General features: G+C 40.9%; 1 protein-coding gene across 2 annotated transcripts in view; it reads left to right on the top strand.

The window, feature by feature from the left end:
- ENDOV (endonuclease V) overlaps positions 1 to 15,311 on the top strand; it is a 28,436-nt gene extending 13,125 nt beyond the window's left edge. The window contains exons 6-8 of one of the 2 annotated variants that reach the window (XM_089686108.1): positions 689 to 757; positions 3,340 to 3,468; positions 10,318 to 15,311. In XM_089686108.1, coding sequence (XP_089542234.1) covers positions 689 to 757; positions 3,340 to 3,468; positions 10,318 to 10,404 — 285 coding nt within the window. In that variant the 3' untranslated portion in view covers positions 10,405 to 15,311. Of the gene's footprint in view, positions 1 to 688; positions 758 to 2,779; positions 3,317 to 3,339; positions 3,469 to 10,317 lie in introns of those variants that run through there. The other variant, XM_089686109.1, reaches the window with a different exon arrangement.
- Positions 15,312 to 21,185: the final 5,874 nt, after the last annotated feature.

Below are 21,185 nucleotides of genomic sequence, written 5' to 3'. Positions count from 1 at the left end.
TTATCAGCTTGACTGTGACCCTCACTGTAGAACATGGAGACTAAAACTGGCCATATATGGATTGAAATTTGTCCAGTTCAGCAGGGAAAAGCCAAATCTCAATCCATGTATGGGAACCCTAGTTGTACATAAATCAATCTACCAATCGACTTCTGTACAACCAGACAGGTTTTTACCAATCGATCAGTTCCGCTGGCTACAGTCAGAAGAACTTAGCATTCTGATGGTGGGAAATCACTTCAAGAACACAATAGCTTAGCGGGATTGATCCCCTATGCACACTATGTGGATAAAGGAATCCTATCATATTTTTCATTCAACTTGCTGGTTGAATGAAAAAAAAAATGATTAATGTATGAGCTGCCTATCTGTCTCTCAACATTGCACAACAAGACTTTCCAAGAACCAGTAGGAGAACAATTTGTTCTTTTAACATTTTTTCTGCAAAGTCATACTAGCAAACAAACCTGTTAATACATAAAAAACCCTAACATTAGCATATAAGCACCAAATAATCATGTAATCATTAGTGAAAGATATAATCATTTTTATCATCCTTTAATGCATATTACTAAATGTTGTGTTTAGTTTGAAACTCGCAATTATATACAAAGTAAGTTGGTCATCTTAGTCTTTATTTATTGTCCTAAATGTCTGTTCATTTAGTTCTGTAATAACTATTTTCCAGGCAAAACAGTTAGATGATGGAGGAGAATATTTCCACCTGAAGGGCAGCTCTGGCCAAATCCTGGGTGCGGTGAGTGTTTGGCATTTGGTTCTTAAAACACCAGTTCAAGAAGTACCTCTACAATAAAGAAACATACTAACCACAGGAAAAGGAGTGGATTGTGGTTTTACACGGTTTAGATATGTCCCATAGACATGAGATGGATTGTTGCCTGATTGGGAAATAGTTGTATTAGGACTGCCAACCTCAAGCATACTTTTCTTTGGACATCTACTCAAAAAACATAGGGTCAAGTCCAAATTTTGTTTGCTGCAAAATTAGTCCACAAAAGCAGTCAGGTCAAATTTACGGCAGTAGAAGCTTCATTATGGTGTTTAGAGGAGCAATGCTCCTGTGCAGAGGATAGATCCCTTTAACTTAACATCTTATATCTGTGGCTTGGACTAACTTTAGTGCCACCTGACTCCAGGAGAAAAGATAGCCAGTTGCAGTTCTTAAGATTCAATGCTGAAAACGTTATTGATCCAGACAAGATTTTCCTGCCTGGGACCTTCTCCTCCAATGCATTCCTCCCTTTTCCCTTCCCTTCCTTTCCTTTCTCCTTTCTTTTCCTTTCCTTTCCCCTTTATTTTCCTTTCTCCTTTTCCTTTTTCCTTTATTTTCCTTTCCTTTCTCCTTTCCCCTTTATTTTCCTTTCTCCTTTCCTTTCCCCTTTATTTTCCTTTCTCCTTTCCTTTCCTTTCCTTTCCTTTCTCCTTTCCTTTCCTTTCTCCTTTCCTTTTCTTTCTCCTTTCCTTTCCTTTCCTTTTCTTTCTCCTTTCCTTTCCTTTCCTTTCCTTTCCTTTCTCCTTTCCTTTCCTTTCCTTTCTCCTTTCCTTTCCTTTCCTTTCTCCTTTCCTTTCCTTTCTCCTTTCCTTTCCTTTCCCCTTTCCTTTCCTTTCCTTTCTCCTTTCCTTTCTTTTTCTTTCCTTTCCTTTCCCATTCCCCTCTCCCCTTTCCCCCTTTGTTTTTAATACATTGTTTTATTTTAATTGTCATATCTTGCATGTTTTACTTACCTTGGTTTTTAATTCTGTGTGTATTAAACTTTCTTTTAGCAGGTATCTTTGTCCTTAGAGGTTAATATACTGTATAGTCCTTAACATTAGAGATGGTTTACTAATGCTAATTTTTGAAGTGATAGTGCTGAATAGAATGTCTGTGTGTTTATATCTGTCTGCACTAGTTTCATCACTGTGCACAAATATATCTCCAGTGCTGCTCTTCTTTGATCAATGATTAAAGTGATTCTAAAGTCTTATTTTTTTAAAAGAAAAAAATAACAAACATGTCTATACTCTCTTAGTGTGTGTAGTGGTTTTGCACAGAGCAGCCTGGACCTCCTCTTCCCGGATCCCCCACAGGCTCTCCTGGCTCCTCTCTCCTGTTGGTTGCCCCCACAGCAAGAAGTTTGCTAAGGGGGTACTCGTTGCTCCGTGTGTCCATTCACACACAGAGCTTTTCCCCACCCCCTCTCTCTTCTTATTGGCTTACTGGCTGTGATTGACAATAGTCAATGGCTCCTGGTTCTGTCTCAGCCAATGAGAACAGGGAGCTGAGACTCCAGTACACATCAAGAAGAGTCATAGGTGAGTATTGGGGGGGGGGGGGGGGATTGCTGCACACAAAAGGTTTTTTATACCTTGAGCCTTTAGAACCACTTTAAGCCCCATCTTGTGGGTAAAATGCATCAGCAGAGGAGGTCCTAGGTTGGGTCTCCTTTTTTATTTTTCCAGACCAATAAACTTTTCAGTGTTGAATTTTACAGAGTGCTGCCACCTTTCTTCTCTTCTAGACATATGTAGCTTGCAGGGCATGGGACGAGCCTCTGTCTGGCATTTGCTAGCCTGCCTCTTTCGTAGTTGACCCAACCTTAGTATGCAAGCAGTAGACGCCATGTTCCTGCTCAGTTCCTCATGTTTGGTATTCCAAGTCTAACCCACAGCGAGCTACACCCCTACTCCCTTCCATATTGTAAAAAAAAAAACATTTTTTCCTCACTTTTTAAAATTTTCTCTACTTAGACTCATCCCTGCCTCTATTCTGGTCTAGGCAAGAATGATCTGTCTCTGCTCCCGCAGCCTCCTGGGATATCTGTATCACATATCCCAGGAGGCTGCCGAAGGGACACACAACAACAGTGGGCCATCCTTGGTGTGCATCATCGGGGGCCTGTGGCAAGAACCCAGAAGAGCAACTAGCCCCTGATGACATTAAAGAAGCTGATGGCTATGTGGAACATGGGCTGTGGCAGCAGAGCAGTGATTGCAGCAGGACAACGTTGGATTTGCTAGGCATGTGAGTATGTGGATTGAGGACAACACTGCATAACATGTAAGAGGAGTTAAAAAGAACAAAAAAGGTTGTGGGAGGTAAAGTTCCTCTAAAGTTCATTTTAGCTACAGCATGTGAGCTTACCACACAGCTGTGGGCTCTCATGTGTGATGAAGCCTGCTCCAACCTTTATACACAGCCCTGAGCGATGACAGTACATATACAGTAACCAGAAATCAGTCTCTCACTACAGCCCGGTAATTCTTAACTTACAGAAGAAAAAATATTAAATTCAAGATTTAAAAACATGTTTTTATTTCTCTCTTTTCTCCACCTAGGCATTAAAAAGCTGCAAAAAAAGCTCTAAACCCATCTACGTCTCAGTCGGCCATAAGATAGGTTTGGACACAGCCATGAATGTGGTCTGTTCTTGCTGCAAGTACAGAGTTCCTGAGCCCATCAGACAGGTAGGGCATATTGTAAAGGGGGTCTTGTATACATACTGTGCTTGTGGTAGAAAGGTATCAGTATAGAATAATAGGTTAAATGATTTTAAAGTTCACCTGTATTTTGACCATTCAGGGCAAAGTGACAGCTTCATCTTGTTGTGGGGACCTCACGGCGCGCTCCCATCACAAAGACCGTGGTGTCACTGAGAGCACGGAGTCCCATTCTAACGATCGAAGTCATCACTTCCACTAAGAAGAAAATTCAGGGACCTCTTGATACCAAGCCAAGAAACGATAGACCAAGAAAGATTGCAACCACAACTGCCAGAATAATTGTTCGGGATACGATGGGAAATCCATAAGTAACCACAAGAAAAATACAGGCTGCTCTGGAAAAAGACAGTGTGGTTGTTTTGAAGGAGTACCATATGATGACACTTGAACAAAAATGAGCTGCATGGTTGAGGTGCCAGAAAGAAGCCTTTACTGCATCAATGAGACACAAAGGCCTGGTTAGGCATGTCAAGGTGTTGTCAGGCATATTGTAACCGGGCTTTTTTGTGGCATTGGTGCAGTAAAAGCTTATTTCTGGCACCTCGACCAAACAGCTTATTTTTCACCGTTTTGTACTCCTTAAAAACAACCACACCATCTTTTTCCAGAGCAGCCTGTATTTCTTTTGAGGTTGCCTGTGGGTTTTTCTTTGAATCCTGGACAATTCTTCTGTCAGTTATGGCTGCACTCTTCTTGGTCTACCTGACCTTGGCTTGGTATCAAGAAATCCCCGAACTTTCCACTTCTTAATAGGTGATTTAACAGTACTGATTGGCATATTCAAGGCTTTGAACATCTTTTTATGTCCTTTTCCATCTTTATAAAGTTCCATTACCTTGTTACGCAGAACTTTTGACAGTTCTTTTCTGATCCCCATGGCTCAGTATCTAGTCTAGTCAGTGCTTCCACGTAAGAGCTAACAAACTCATTGACTATTTATACACTAATTGCAATTTAAAAAGCCACAGATGTGGGACATTAACCTCTAATTGGCATTTTAACCCGTGTGTCACCTTGTGTGTCTGTACCAAGGCCATTCCAGGGTATGTAAACTTTTGATCATGGTCATTTGGGTGATTTCAGTTATCATTATTATTTAAAAAGAAGTCAAACAACTATTTGATAATAAATGGCTTCATATGATCATCATCCTTCAATAAAAGAGCATTTTTTGGCATGATCAGTCATATTTTCAATATCAATGCCAAAATTTCACAATTTCTGCCAGGGTATGCAAACTTTTGAGCACAACTGTATATACAGTGCAGTTTTTAAGTGCTATACCAGGGTTATGGCTTAAGCTATCAGCCATAACCCTGGTTTTTATTTTTTCAACAGTCGTTTCCCTTTCACATAAAAGCGATCCGAGCAGCTGATTAGCTGCTGGATCGCTTTTAAAAGCAGTGGGAGGGGACGCCCCCCCTTCCGCTGTTTGCTGATGTTTCCTCGGCTTACTGTTCTTACCAGAGATCTGATCTGTTGTGGCAGCTGGACTCACCTCTATGATCTAGGAGGACTGAAGCGAAGTCAGTTCCAGTCTGGGCCACATGTAAACAATTTTTTTTATTTTCAAAGCATAAGATTAATCATTTTTGTTTTTGTTTTTTTATCTTATGCTTTTAAAGGTAGAGGAGACATTTGGAAGTCTTATAGACCCCAGATGTCTCCATAAAGAGGACCTTGCATCATATCACAAGGCATGTTTACATTACATTTAAAACACCCCCATCCCTCCATGCTCCTGCACAGAAGTGAACGTTTATGTAGGATATGCATTCATATGTAAACAGTGTTCTCACCCTACATGTGCGATAACGCTGTGAACTTTATAGTGAGAGAAATAATTCTAGCGCTAGACTGTAACTCCTAAGTTACAGTAAGTGTGCAATTCTAAAGCATGACATGTTAGGTGTCTATTTACTCAACATGACATCATCTTTCATATTTTACCAAACAATTGGGTTATATGTTGTGTTTTGTTTTTTTTTTCATTAAAATTATTTTTTTCTAAAAAATTGCGTTTGAAAACCGCTGCACAAATACCATGTGAAATAAAAATTGCCATCGCCATTTGATTCTCTAGGCTCTCTGCTAAAAAAATATGTATCATCTTTGGGGGTTCTAGCAAAAATAGTTATTTTCTAGCAAAAAATACCGATTTTTAAATGTAAACAAAAAGTGTCAGAAAAGGCTTGGTCTTCAAGTGGATAATGTGCTAGAATGCGCTGCATACTAGAGCATTATGACAGATGTACCTGTCAAAGGATGCTCTCCAGCGCTGCTCTGTCAGTGCTTGGACTCTTAAATCTTCTCACTGTCTTCCTTCTGGGTTCACTCTGTTGAGTCACACAGAAGTCACTCCATCACGGCACCGAGAGAGTGCTGTAAATGTACTCTTGAGCTGCGCATGCGTGGCCCAGTGTATAATACCACTGACAGGCAAGGGAAGCATTTATGGCAGACCATTAGGGTCTCTTCTCTTTTAAAAATCCTGGTTGTCAGTGTTTAAATGTAGCATTTAATAGTGTTTAAGTAGAGTGTCAATGTGCTTACACATGCACAGCCAAATACCATCTATGATTAAAGGCCAAAGGGAACCCTTGCCTTCAGCCTGAAAGTCCATAAAACCTCCCTTTCAGGAGCAAATGTCTCAGGTCCCCATCCCTTCATGGTGGAAACACCTTTTTTAGCACCATGAAAATAAAAACCAAACATACAGTTCCTTGAAAAAGTATTCATACCCCTTGAAATTTTCCACATTTTGTTATGTTACAACCAAAAACGTAAATTTATTTTATTGGAGTTTTATGTGATAGACCAACACAAAGTGGCACCTAATTGTGAAGTAGAAGGAAAATGATAAATGGTTTTCAACCTTTTTTACAAATAAATATCTGAAAAGTGTGGCATGCATATGTATCCTGCCCCCCTGAGTCCATACTTTGTAGAACCACCTTTCACTGCAATTACAGCTGCAAGTCTTTTTTGGGGATGTTTCTATCAGCTTTGCACATCTAGAGAGGGATATTTTTGCCCATTCCTTTTTGCAAAATAGCTCAAGCTCTGTCAGATTGGATGGAGAGCGTCTGTGAACAGCAATTTTCAAGTCTTGCAAAGATTCTCAATAGGATTTAGGTCTGGACTTTGACTGGATCATTCTAAAACATGACTATGCTTTGATCTTAACCATTCCATTGTAGCCCTGGCTGTATGTTTAGGGTCGTTGTCCTGTTGGAAGGTGAACCTCCGCCCTAGGTTTTCTTTAAAGATTGCCCTGTATTTGGCTCCATCCATCTTCCCATCAACTCTGACCAGCTTCCCTGTCCCTACTGAAGAAAAGTATCCCCACAACATGATGCCGCCACCACCATGTTTCACAGTGGGGATGGTGTGTTCAGGGTGATGTGCAGTGTTAGTTTTCCGCCACACATAGCGTTTTGCTCTTCGGCTAAAAAGTTGAATGTTGGTCTCATCTGACCAGAGCACCTTCTTCCACATGTTTGCTGTGTCCCTCACATGGCTTCTCGCAAACTGCAAACGGGACTTCTTATGGCATTCTTTCAACAATGGCTTTCTTCTTGCCACTCTTCCATAAAAGCCAGATTTGTGGAGTGCATAACTAATAGTTGTCCTGTGGACAAATTCTCCCATCTGAGCTGTGGATCTCTGCAGCTTCTCCAGAGTTACCATGGGCCTCTTGGCTGCTTCTCTAATTAATGTTCTCCTTGCCCGGCCTGTCAGTTTAGGTGGTCAGTCATGTCTTGGTAGGTTTGCAGTTGTGCCATACTCTTTCCATTTTTGGATGATGGATTGAACAGTGCTCCTTGAGATGTTCAAAACTTGTGATATTATTTTTAACCTGACCCTGCTTTAAACTTCTCCTCAACTTTATCCCTGACTGGTGTGTTCCTTGGTCTTCATGATGCTGTTTGTTTACTAATGTTCTCTAGCAAAGCTCTGAGGGATTCACAGAACAGCTGTTTATATACTGTTTATATACTGAGAATAAAATACACACAGGTGGACTTTATTTACTAATTAGGTGACTTCTGAAGGCAATTGGTTCTGCTAGATTTTAGTTAGGGGTATCAGAGTAAAAGGGACTGAACACAAATGCACACCACACTTTTCACATATTTATTTGTAAATAATTTTGAAAACCATTTATCATTTTCCTTTCACTTCACAATTATGTGCCACTTTGTGTTGGTCTATCACGTAAAATCCCAATAACATACATTTACGTTTTTGGTTGTAACATGACAAAGGTGGAAAATTTCAAGGGGTATGAAGACTTTTTCAAGGCACTGAATCTCCTGAATGTGTTCAATTGATACAGAGGGTCGTGGGCTTCACAATAGTGGTCATAAACCCTAACCCAAATAGATCGAATGGTATAGCCTATGTATTATAATTCACATTTAGAGCAACCATTTACACATTATTCACATTGCATTAAATTTACTATTTAATGGAAAATACATTAAAAAACAAAAGTCAGGGTGTCTGGTTGCTGCCTGTGAAGACTCCAAAGCTTGTTCCTGTGTGTAGGAGAGAACCTGCTTTCCCTCACTGCATTGGAGACTTCACAAGCAGCAGAAGGACTCCCTTGTAGGCCTGGAGGGAGGAAGCAGTTCATGTTGTCTACTAAAAAAACACCACTAACACATTCCTGGAAGTGTCAGAACCCGAAGAAAACAACATCCGTGTTACTGATATACTTCATAGTGACTGAGGCACATGCATGCAAGGAGAATCCCCGGCATCTTATAGATGTCAGGAATGAAATTGGCTGCCAATATTATGTAACTTCAGCACACATGCGCAGGAGATATACAATCAGTGCCTGCCTAATGGGTGAAACAAGAAGATGACAGACCTGGAAGTAGAGGCAAAGGAAAAGGTACTTGGGGGGGCACAGAGTGGACATGGGGATCTCGGACCTCACAAACCTGGAGGAGAGCAGACCCAGAGGTAAGTGTGTCATAATGTGCAAGCAAGCTGTGCATACTCAGACATTATGGCACATGCTGCCTGCTCTCACATCACTTTACTTCTGTTTTAACTGGGTATAGATTGTTATGTACACTTCACTATATGTGACATTATAATGGATCTTCCTATAGCCTTTGAACAAACTTGTAAATCTCATAAAACCTAAAAATGTTATTCGTGTGTTAGAAATTCGTAATCGCATATTATAAATTTCCCTCTAACTTTTCTCTGAAACTCTGATCATTATACTATTTAACCACTGTATACACAAAATTACCATTGTGTTATTACTAATAGGTGGTGTAGTATTGGAATTGGGTAGGTACAGCCCTCTGTAGAGGTAATGTGTCCCTATGCAGAAATATTCTATCTAGGAAGACCATGTTCTTCATCTGTCTCATGCTTGTATTATCCCCTCTGCCAGATTGTGTATTGTTACCCTGCTGGGGGATTTCATCTACTTCCTGTTCCACTGACATTATGTCAAATTGTCTCCAATACAGGGAGTGAGGGGAAATCTAATGTAAATCTTCTTCACTCCAAAATAACTAAATAAATAAATTTAAGTTTTGGCTGGAGTTTGTATTTAAAGAATAAGTACAGTTTAAGACAAAGTGTGCTTATTTATTTATTAATTTATTTCAGGTACTTATATAGTGCTGTCAATTTACACAGCGCTTTACACATATATATATTGAACATTCACATCAGTCCCTAACCCTCAAGGGGTGTACAGTCTAAGGTCCCTAACTTACATACACATATTAGGGCCAATTTAGACAGGATCCAATTAACCTACCAGCATGTCTTTGGCGTGTGGGAGGAAACCGGAGTACCCAGAGGAAACCCACGCAGGCACAGGGAGAACATGCAAACTCCAAGCAGGAGGCGCCATGGTCGGGAATCGAACTCATGACCCATTTACTGCAAGGCAGATGTGCTAACCACTAAGCCACTGTGCCACCGACTGTGCTTATCCCTTTTAACCCTTTACCCCTGACCAAACTTACCGTCCCTTCCCCAGATGCATCCTTACCTTGATCTGATAATGGTGGCCTCTGCCGTTTGTTTACATTTAGCAAGTCTCATTGTCCTGGGTGCATCTGCGCACTACATTATACTTCTCAGGGCTGTGTCCTGAGGCCCGCGATGAAAGAAAATGGCCCCATAGAATTCTATGGGGCTGTAACGTGCAGGCGCAGTCAGGGTGTCATCAAGGCTTCATGTACAAGAGCAGCTCCTAAACTCGAGTTTAGAAGCTTTTGGCGTCTTTTTGCCAAAGCTCCTAAACTCAACTCCATAAAAGCCTATGTGTCCATGTGCACATAGGCTTTTACCAGAGTTTAGGTGCTGCCGCATTTAGGTGAGGTTAAACCTCCCTCTTCTGAACGCGGAAGAATTGCGCTCAGCATAGGAACGTTTTGACCGCCGACCGCGGGAAATTGCAAAACGTGGCCCAACCATAGTACCACATTTTTGCCATGATTTGCATTTTCCCACAGCCGGCAGTCAGGGTAGGCTCATGTATGTGAAGCCTAACACCACAGACTGTGGCCTGAAAAGGGAAGGTGGGTTAGATCAAGATCAAGAGGTAAAAGGGATAAGTGCACTTTGATTTCAAGTGTACCTGTCCTTTAATATGTTCTGCTCTGCACTGGATGGTGTGTTCCTTAAAGCAGGAGTATAAATTGACCTTTTTTTGCTTTATATACAGTATATATATATATATATATATATATATATATATATATATATATATCATGCAAAGTCTGACTTTCACAATCTTAACCTCCGTGTTTAATTCATTTTCTATTTCAGGCTGACATACGCTCCAGAGAATTTTGTGTTAAGATCACTAATAAAGGCAAAGCAGAAACTATGGAACCTCAAGACAGCCTCAGTTAGCTGGACATAGAAGAAAACTGTGACAATTTGTTTTTACTTTTAGCTGTCTTTACTCTAAAGGTCACTTCACCCAATATGGAATTTTCAGTGTTTGGTAGATGCTGGCCAGTTACACCAGCTAATGGATTTTTGTATCTTCTGAGGACTCTCTCAGTGAGATCTCTGCACAGAGTTCCTGAGTTGCACACTGGATGTGCCCATTATTAGGCACAACACTAATAGGTTGATGTGAGCCCCTGAAATGTTTTGGTCAGTGCCATTAAATGGCAGGGAGATGTCAGCACTGGAATCCACAGAAGGTACAGGAAGATTCAGCACACCAGACGTCACATGTAAATGAAGCACCCCCCATTTTGGGACCCTTTAACGGCTCTTCTGTTCTTTAGAGGCTCTGGGAGGCTCATTACAGCCCCAAACTGGAATTTGGATAATATTGGTTGTTCAGTTATATTTTCCATTTAGAAGTAATAGCAGGTGACAGTGTAGAGGTGAAGTAAGATGGCAGTGAGTGATCCCAGGAGGACAGTATTGGTTTTCATTGATACTGCAAAAATGAAGACCTGATTGGGCACTGGGACCTGCAATTTGTTTCTCCTCTTCAGTATGGCAAACCCATTTTTAAACAAAAACTCATTCATCCGCACATGGTGGGTTCACATTCAGGTGATGCAAGTTAGCGTGCTTGTTAGCAGCTTAGCTCAGTTACACCAATAAATGTTGAAAATAGTCCCCCCAACTGTGGGCAACAGCGTATGTGTATGCTGAAGTGTGAGTTGAGGGTCTTGTGTGTTATTTATTGTGTGAATGCACATTTAGAGGCCCTTTAGAAATTAAGAGAGCACCTCTGAAATGCTTTCAATACCATACATGCATAGGGGTGAAGCTGGCCTAAAATATATGACATGCTGCATTTTTTGAAAGTCCAGGCTACCAAATTGTTAAAATTGCCCCTCCCACCCTCCAGGTGCTACTGGATCTAATGCTTGTCTTTCTAGGAGATGAAATAACACAGAATATTGCCTTCTTAGTCCATGGTTTCGTGTTCTTCCTCCCACCAGCTCTGGTTGTGATCACTGCTTCCTCAAAGCCACTCTTGTTTATGGTCTCCAACTTGTCTGGTCACCACCCATCTCCCCAACGTCATCATTCCAGTGCAGAATCAACAACCAATATTGGTCCTGCATTATGCGTGATGAAGTAGGAGTACCCACCTATATTCTAGGACTAGAAAGAAGAGGACTGTCGCGGGCTTAGGTCTAGGTAGGACTATATCATTGTAGAGATAAAACAAGTAGTAGATCCTTTCACAGCTGGGGTGGGGGTGGAATGGGGTTATGGACATTTTTTATAATTTTGGAACTGCCTGGTGTTCATCAATAAGAAGGCCCGCGGAAATGAATGGTACACACATGAGAAGGCTTGTATCATGCAGTTGTGTTTTAAAGCATTAGCAGAGAGTGGAAGTGTTGAGATAATAAATTGAACTCATCTCTCCGTACTGAACACAGCAGGAACAGAGAGGGGCCAGCAACACTGCATGTGAAGAGAAGGGATATTCTGGGGTGTGAATCCCCCATCATATTGAGGTTGTCCTCCTTACTCAGCTCTCTCGGTGCTCCTGATTCAGCTCCTCATCGCCAGTCCATTCGTAGGATGGGGATAGCACTGCCACTCACAGACCTCATATATGGGCATTTATCCTTCTTGCAAGTTGAATCTGTGAACTACTACTGGCCCAATAGGGCCTGGTCCAGGACTACTGACTGTAGCCCTATCAGCAACCCTGGTTACATGCATGCAGCACCTTCTGCAGGCATGAATGTTATTGAATGAAAAATATTCCTAAATGCCAGTGCACTATAGCTGCACCACATGGAAAATGTACAGGTGTGAATATAGCCTTATAGCAGAGCTTCAACAAATAACTAAATACACAGACAGAATACATATAATGAAGCTGCTTTGCCTGCCAACGGATTTGCATTTTTGTCTAGCCAGTCCTGGGATTTACAGAGTTCTACTACACAGCACAGTCTGGCAGGACAGGAAACCTGATTTTCTCAGATGTAGTTGAGTAACACTTAAAGACTAATTAGCTCATCTCCCTGTCACTTCGCTCTCTACTTCTATCAGTATGTGAATTGCTAGCACTGCCCTACAACTGTGCTTCTTGTGTTGCTTATTCCCCTGCTGGCATTTAAAAATACTTAATGATGCATTAATGACTACAGATCTGCAATCATTTATATATTTTATAATCTGTTATTGCTCTTTTGTATTTAAAGGACACAGCCAGATTGTGACCAATGTGTTCTTGCGCCACTTGCAAAAGTAGTTATTCTGCTGGTGGCGAAACCTCCATCAGCAACACAGAGCTCAGTTCTACAAAATTGGCATTGCTCTCCCTGCTGACACTCGTTTTGGCCCATAATGTTTTGCAAGTAGCCGCTTGAGTTCTGCTGGGGTGTGGTAATTAATAAGTTTGCATGTTTAACTCTGAGCCCACCCTCTTCTGACAGTGGTTTGGGAATTCAAATTGGTCATGATCTAAAGCAGTGTTTCTCACCCTTTTTTCAGTCAAGGCACCCTTTAAAATTATGGACAGTCCCGAGGCACCCTTTAAGATTCTGGAGAGTCTTGAGACACCCCATTCTAAAATGTGAAAAACTATTCTAATAGTTTTATATAATGCAGCAACATCTACAAGTGTAGGACACCCAGCATTAGAGTTGATTTATTATTTCAAAGCCAATACACTTTTGCACATTGGTACTGACTAGTATTCCAATGTTTCTCTTCTCCCTCAGTTTTTCTCTTTCACTAAGCTAAATGTGGCCCAAGCACTGATGGAGAGGGCCAGGGGAGGGTCAAACTAGGATGCTGTGTAGGCGGCTGACAACCTCCTTATCAACTGATGATGTTATTGGCTGTCAGGATGCCTGTGGCTAGAAGGTCGTAATGGTGCACTATGAAAACCTGTGGCTTTGTGTAACTAAAAGGCAGGCTTGTTCCACCCACTGGCTTGTATACAAGTTTTGGGCAATTTGTGGACATTTTGCCAAGGCATCCCTGAAGAAACCTCAAGGCACCCCAGGGTGCCTGGACACCCTGGTTGAGAAAGACTGATCCAAAGGTCCAGCTGTGTCCTTCAATGAATAGAAGAGAAAATGGGAATTTCTGTGCTCACTGTAAAATCATTTTCTCTACATTTATTAAAGGACACAGTACCTGCTCTCTGTGTAATTTGTGATGGTTCCTATTTACTGCTGGCTACTACTTGAGGTGTTTGTTGCAGATGAGGGGTTTGGCCACCAGCAGGGGCCACCCCTAGGATGTGTTCTTTTTTAGTCATGCCTAGCATCCTGATCCTGTAGGTGGCACAATAACCCATTGGTCATAATCCAAAAATACAGCTGTGTCCTTCAATTAAAGCAGAGAAAAGGATTTTTACTGTGAGTATAAACATCCCATTTTTGTTTATTCATGGAAGATAACAATCAATGGGTTGGAAGGTGAGCAAGAAAAAAAGAACTTTTTAAACTAACCATACACAGTGCAATCTGATGGTATAGTCTTCACAGATGATAGATTTGCCGAACACTATAGTAGGAGGAATTACCCGATTAGCTTTAAAATAAATGTTGGTCCTTATGTTATATGGTTTAGGAAAATCAGACAGAGATTGTACAACCAAATTGTGTATGTCCAGGTTATGGCCTTCAACAGTAACACAGCAGAGGTGTCTGTGGCTTACACTTATTATTTTACTGTTATTAAACAAAAAACCAAGTGACAGGAAAGACGGTCTCCACCTGTGTGTCTTCAAAGTAAATAGACATAGTAGGAAAAATGACTTTTATCTTTTAAAATGAAATCAGTTTTCTATATTTTTATATAAAAAAAGGATTATTTAAAAAATTGCATCTGATTGTTAATGTTGTTTGTTTTTTACAGCTGTTTTTTTGCACTTGTTAAATAAAGAGTACGAAGAGCAAAGCGTTGTGTAACTCTTGCAAGAATTTCTACCCTTCCCCACACTACAAAGTGTTTCTATTGTTCCTATTTCCTGTCTTTGGTAAGCTCTAACTTTGGGATAGGAAGTAAGGGGAAATCCCCTCTTATGGGGCTGAGGCAGCCATTAAAGCCTTTAAATCAACAAACTGTGCTTCACTACCTCCAACCAACCACCAAGGAAGTGTTATTAAAAATCCAAGGTCAGAATAAGCCATAATGCAAAAGCAATAAATTTTACTTTAATTCCATAAGCTGACATTTCAGGGACATGCATGTCTTCTGTATCAAGGTCACAAAACATAGCAATACGTGTGTATGCAAGATATATATACTGTATATGTATATAGGCATAGCCATCAATGATCATCAAGGTCCACCTGGGACCATTTCACCCACCCAAGCATCAAAAATGCCAGCTGCAGGTTTTGCAGCGATGGAGTTATTGGAGCACAGTCAAGAATTCCTCTGTAAACAGTAAGGACAACCACCTACCTTAACCATGGCCCCATAGTAAACCGTCATTAAGACCTCACAGAGGGCCTTAAATTTCCCTCTTTCTATCCTAAACCAAGAAAAAAAATGGGAGTTCTACTCTAGTTGTAGTAACCAATAGCAATCGTAATTCATCAGATCTGACCAGTAGGAGGAATTCTGATTGGTTGGTTTCCAGCACTTTTCACATTAGCTCCTGCACTGAAGAATCAGCGCTTTGCTTCTTGTACTCTGTATTGAATACATATAATTATACATATATTTCTGTATACTGTTTGTTGAATATGTTTTTATATATTATATACATTAAAATTCTTATTTTTAAAAAAATATTCTATGGATGTATGTTAAAAATGTTTTTATATATAATATATACATTAAAATTCTTATATTTAAAAAAATCTATGGATTATTTTTGACTATTTTATCCTGTTTAAATTTTCTCGTTTTAGGGTTTTGGCAGCCATTTCAGCTATACTGTACAATCTCTGTGCAGAGGGGGGAAGGAAAATATGTTAAAGAGGAACTTCAGCCTTTATCTCCTCCTAATATTTTTTTTCCCCTTGCCTGATGCTGTGTTCAACATAGTAAGTATATGCACCTAGCCAACAGATCGAGTGTTATCCTGCTGGAATCCTCCTCTCTGCAGCTGCTGCATGGGTCTGGCATCGCCATGTTCCCTCGTGACAGCTTCCTCCCCTTTTACTGCTTGGAACTAATACAGTTTTCCCAGTGCCTCCTGGGATATGCACGCCATGTCTAGGTGAATGTCAAAAAATGAGGGGCATACCGAGACCTATAGAAAAAAAAGTAAGTAAACGAAAAAAAGAAAAAAAAAGTACCGATAACTGTGTTGCAGGGAGTTGATGGGATGAAGAGGAGGAGAGTGCTCTGGAAGGTCTTCTGCATCTTCTGTGGATGTAGGCTGTCTCAGATCCTTCTGTCTCTTCATGTAATCCTGGACTGACTCCATGATATTGAGATAAGGGGTCTGTGGGGGTGAAACAATTACTTCCTTGTTTTTGTTGTTTTACTCCCCCTCCTACAGATGACTATGATTATGCAGCCCTGTGATTCCCTTTATTCCTTTTTACCCCACTCCTTGGGCCTGAGACATGTTAGGCCCCTATTGGCTAATCATACCTGTGTCCTTTCTTTTGATACTTCTTTCCATGTCTCCTTTAGCCCATTATGGCGAATGTACTTATGACACACCTTGTTACTAGAAGGTCCCTTTTAGTTTACAGTTGTCTGCTTTATATACTTTAGTCTGCTAAACCGGCCAGCAGAGCCACTTTTAATGTGATGATGCTCTTTTTGTCTACCTGTACTGGTGTCATTGTTCACAAAACCAGTTGAAAACTGGTTGTACAATGTCTTTGTACATTTTTTTGCAATAAAAAAAGTAGTAGAAAAATGTTTGCATTGTTACATATCCCCTCTGGCAGCGCCCAGCTCCCCCTGCCCTTTGACAATTCCTTGACTATTAGCATTGAAGATGGTTGGAAATTATTTTCAGGATTTCCTTCCTATTAGTTTTAATGGGGTTTGCATTAAAGTTCACAATTTGTGGATTTTACAATGAGTTTGACAAATGTCTTGTAAATTGACCCCAAGCAGATTAGCTCATCACTATGTGAAAGAGTTGCGTTTACTGTAAATTTTAACAATGCAGGTTAATATATTAAAAAAATATTTTTTCTATAGTTTACAAATAAATTTATTTTTAAAAGGGGCATACAATTTCAGCCCTGCCAATGTCTTATTACAGCCATCCAGCTGTGGGCTATGATAGGGCTACCCATGCAGCTGCCACTGTCATCTATCTCTCTGGCCACAGGAGGACTGCGTAGCAGGTGGGGGGCAAGAGCAAGGAGGGAAATAGATGTAAGCTGTGGCCTGAGCCACTGCCAAGACAGAGAAGGGGGGAGCTGTCACTGGCTGCACTTCATCCCCAGCCCAGGAAGAACATCTGGCAGCTGCAAGGACTGATGGGGGATATAGTCCCCGGGAAGGCAAATCTAAAACAAATTGAGACTTTGTGGGACTACATGTCCCGAGAGGAGGAATGGAAAGCCCATTTTATGAAGTCTTACTTGGGGCAATGCAGAGAGGGGCAATGGATTTGCTACTGAATTGCTATACCTTTTTAGAGACTGCTGCTGCTGCCAGTAGGATAACTGAGTGTGCACAGAGGACTATGCCCTGGGGTAGAGGGATCCATGAGGCTGTGGGTGAATTACTGCGTGCCATATTCAATGAGAGACAAAGTCCTGTTTCCTTGCCCAGGTGGGGCTTAGAGAATTTCCTGTAAGAAACCTCTGTGTAGAGCACTCCAATGAGTGGGACCTTGGACCCCAACATCGGCCAGCAATTCACATTTACCACTATTCAGCGGGAGTGGGGATTAGTAGGGATTGTGTTTTATAGCACCTGTGCGTATATCTCCTATATTCAGGGAATCCCCTTTAGTCAGATTATGGTTGCTTTCATAGGGCTGGTTGTATTTGTAAGATTATACTGTATAAATGTATCTACTCTTTATTATATTAAATAATTGCCTCTGCATTTGATTAGTACTGGTTTTAGTAATAGCGTAAGACTTAGAATAATTTTCATATTTTTTTTGCCAATAAGTATCTGAAAAGTGTGGTGTGCATTTATATTTAGCCCCCCTTTACTCTGATACCCCTAACTAAAATCTAGTGGTACCAACTGCCTTAAGAAAGTCACCTAATTAGTAAATAGAGTCCACCTGTGTGTAATTTAATCCCAGTATAAATACAGCTGTTCTGTGAAGGTTTGTTAGAGAACATTAGTGAACAAACAGCATCATAAAGGCCAAGGAACATACCAGAAAGGTCAGGGATAAAGTTTTGGAGAAATTTAAAGCAGGGTTAGGTTATACAAAAATATCCGAAGCTTTGAACATCTTACGGAGCACTGTTCAATCCATCATCATCCAAAAATGGAAAGAGTATGGCACAACTGCAAACCTACCAAGACATGGCTGTCCACCTAAACTGACAGGCCGGGCAAAGAGAGCATTAATCAGAGAAGCAGCCAAGAGGCCTATGGTAACTCTGGAAGGGCAGCAGAGATCCAGAGCTCAAGTGGGAGAATCTGTTCACAGGACAACTATTAGTTGTGCATTCCACAAATCTGGCCTTTATGGAAGAGAGGCAAAAAGAAAGACATTGTTGAAAGAAAGACAATAGTAATATGCAGCGCTAGTTGCCAAAAAATTAAACTCAAATGTGATGCATAAGATTAAAATCAAAATTCATCAGTAATCTTAAATTCACATAAACTCAAATATGATGCATAGGTTAAGGTCAACACAGCGTGAAGATCATACAGGAAAAAAGTGACTTCTGTGATGTATCAACAGACGATAAGGCAGAAAGTTTGTGACTCTTGTGGTGATTATACTGAGTGTAGATTGCACTAACCAGATGCATAAGGAGATTATGCATGGAGTAATTAGGATTTACTCCTGGTACTCTGGATATAAGACACTGGAAGGGTGGTTGTCATCTTAAATTTTGCCACTAGATGTCATGAATCCCAAACCAAATGGAAAAGGTTCCGTAGATAACAGCATCAGCCACCAGAGGGATTATCCAAATCATCAGACAGCAAAATAGGCAGGAATTGATGAGAACCTTCAAATCGTTTTGTGCAGCGGTGGAGGTGGCGAGCAGTGCCAGGGCTAGGGGTGTGTGGGAGGGGCGGTGGTTGTGGTGACAGGCAGTGATCTCCTGCATGGCTTTCAATGAAGCAGCTAGAAGCCGCAGGAGGGAGAGGAGGAGAAGTAGCTTCCAGCTGCCTCCTTGAAAGCCATACAGGAGATCGCTGCCTGTTACCAAAACCACCGCCGCCCCTCCCACACCCCCCAAGCCCCGGCACTGCTTGCTGCCTCCACTGCTGCACAGAACGGTTTTATTTCTGACCCACCGCCGCTGTGTTTCTGGACTTCCCGTCGCTGTGTTCTTCTCACTGCCCAGCCCACATTTTGAGGGCTGCAGCCAGGGATGGATGACAATTCTCCTCTGGGGGGTGTTTGGACCCCCCTGCCCCCTTCCTTATCTACATCCCTGTCATTTAGAGATATACAGTTGTTCAGGCTTCCACTACCAAGCTTCCGTTCCTAGGGATTTGCTCAATTTTGAGGTTCTGCTCTTTTTCTTCTGTGTTGTATCTTTTATGTCTATTTCTGAGACTGTTTCTTCCCCATTGTAACTGTTGCGCTGGCTTTTGTTATCATAGTATATCTATACATTGGCTGAAAGATTTGGCCATCAAGATTATATTCTTGTACATATTTTACAAAATTCCAATAAAAAAATGTGTTTTAAAAAAAAAAATAAATTAAACTGAATATATTACCTAAACTATTATCTTTTTTGGGCACTTTCTTTTTTAATTTCTAAAACATATTTAAATAAACTCCAGCCCTCAATTAATACATTTATATGGAATGATAAACCTCCAAGATATAAAAAAAATTCTTGTATCACTCCCATAAGTCTGAAGGTTTAGGACTCCCACAGCTTTGGATATACTATATATTTTGTAGGCTAGCTCCATTAGCCCAATGGAATATTTTAAGACCTAAAATTCCTTGTCTCTCCTTTTTACTTACCTGTCCCTCCTTGGTCTAACTCTGTTCTGTTACAATCCATTTCAACATGTAACATGATAATAGCTCATTCTCTTAGATCATGGAATAAATGTAAATGAGTCTCTGCTTTGTATTCTAGCCCTTCCCCTGGTGCATCTTTCTTAAGAAACCCTAGATGCAAATCAGCATTTGACTGTTCCAAAGATTTCCAATAGTGGATTGATAATAATATGACCCATATAAAATATTTTTTATAATAAAATTTTTCTTTATATCCTTCACTCAACTACAAGTACTGAACTGGACACAGCCGGTGACAGATTGTGCCTGTAGCGTGGCTGGTTAAGGACTGACCTATAACAAGCATGCATCCAGTGAAGTCATAAATTTGATCTGCCTCCATGTTCTGGGTCAGTGACCTCAGAAGTGTAGAAGCCAATAAAATGACATGGCTGGTATTGTCAAAAATATACAGTAGCTAGCTTTTTTCTTGTCTATCCCGGTTTATTCTTTCTTTATACCTTTTTATATGATCACTACTTTTTTGCAAATACAAACACTAAATATAGAAACTCGTACAAGGTGTTTTGCTAAAAAGAATTTTTATTGCCTTGCACATAAGCAGATTTCTTAAAAATTACGCATGTAGTATATAGCAGTATACATTGCCGACTGATATAACTGATATACTCTATAGGAATATCACAGATTCCATAATATTCAGATCAGTGCAACAAAATACATTGCATTGAAATGATTATATAACGTGATTACATTGCTGAAGCTTTGCTGCAATATCCTACAAAACCCCCATTCAGGTACAATGTATACAAGTGTAATCTTTGTATTGCTGTCTGTGTCCCCATTGAAGACTATCCCTTCCTTCCTGTTTTAGAGATAGGGGATCAGAAAGACAAGAAGTAACAGGAAATCACTCATTTTACTTCTAATGGGAATTGTTTTTACTTTACAATATACATTTTTTAACAAATGGAAGCACAAGTCACATGATAGCTGTGTGTGGGGGGGTTAGGCGGTTTGTGTGTTGATTGCCAGGTCAACCTTTCAGTTGGTGAGTTAAATTCAACCTAACCTCTCCCGGCCCTTTAAGAGTTTCAGAAGCCTGGAGGCGGGGTTTTAGGGTCATGTGACCGCCGTGATTTGCCATCACGGCGGTCACATGATCAGAAAAGGTCCCGATCGCAAGGGGAGATCGGGACCTTTCCGTGAGTCACGGACATATGTGCTGGGAGCATGCAGAGCGCGCGCTTTCAGCACGTATGTATTTTCTAATGGTATGCAAATATGCGGCTGCTCGGCGTCAAGGCCCAGACGCTGAGAGGCCGCATATTTGCTTGTGCTCAGTGTCAAGGGGTTAAACAAAAAAGCGAAAAAGGTGATCTGGGGGTCCTGCACTTGTAGGATGGCAGTATATTTCCACTTTTGAAGCCAAATTGGGATACCACCTATTTTATATTTGTTATTATCCACATAGCATAACTTAAAAAGAAGCTCCCTGAGATAGACCCAACCGGGACAGGGGCTTTTCGAGGGGACTGCAGGCTAGCTTCCTGCCTACTGACCATGGCCCTGGTATCTGCGGGCCCAGGGAGAGAAGGTGGTCATCCTCCCTCCCTAGGGCAGTTCCACA

This window comes from Staurois parvus, unplaced genomic scaffold, assembly GCF_062004578.1.
Source record: "Staurois parvus isolate SC_StPar_1 unplaced genomic scaffold, SC_StPar_1.0 ptg000390l, whole genome shotgun sequence".
NCBI classification, from domain to species: Eukaryota; Metazoa; Chordata; class Amphibia; order Anura; family Ranidae; genus Staurois; species Staurois parvus.
The sequence above is the reverse complement of the archived record's forward strand: the minus strand, read 5'-3'. Positions and strand labels throughout refer to the sequence as shown.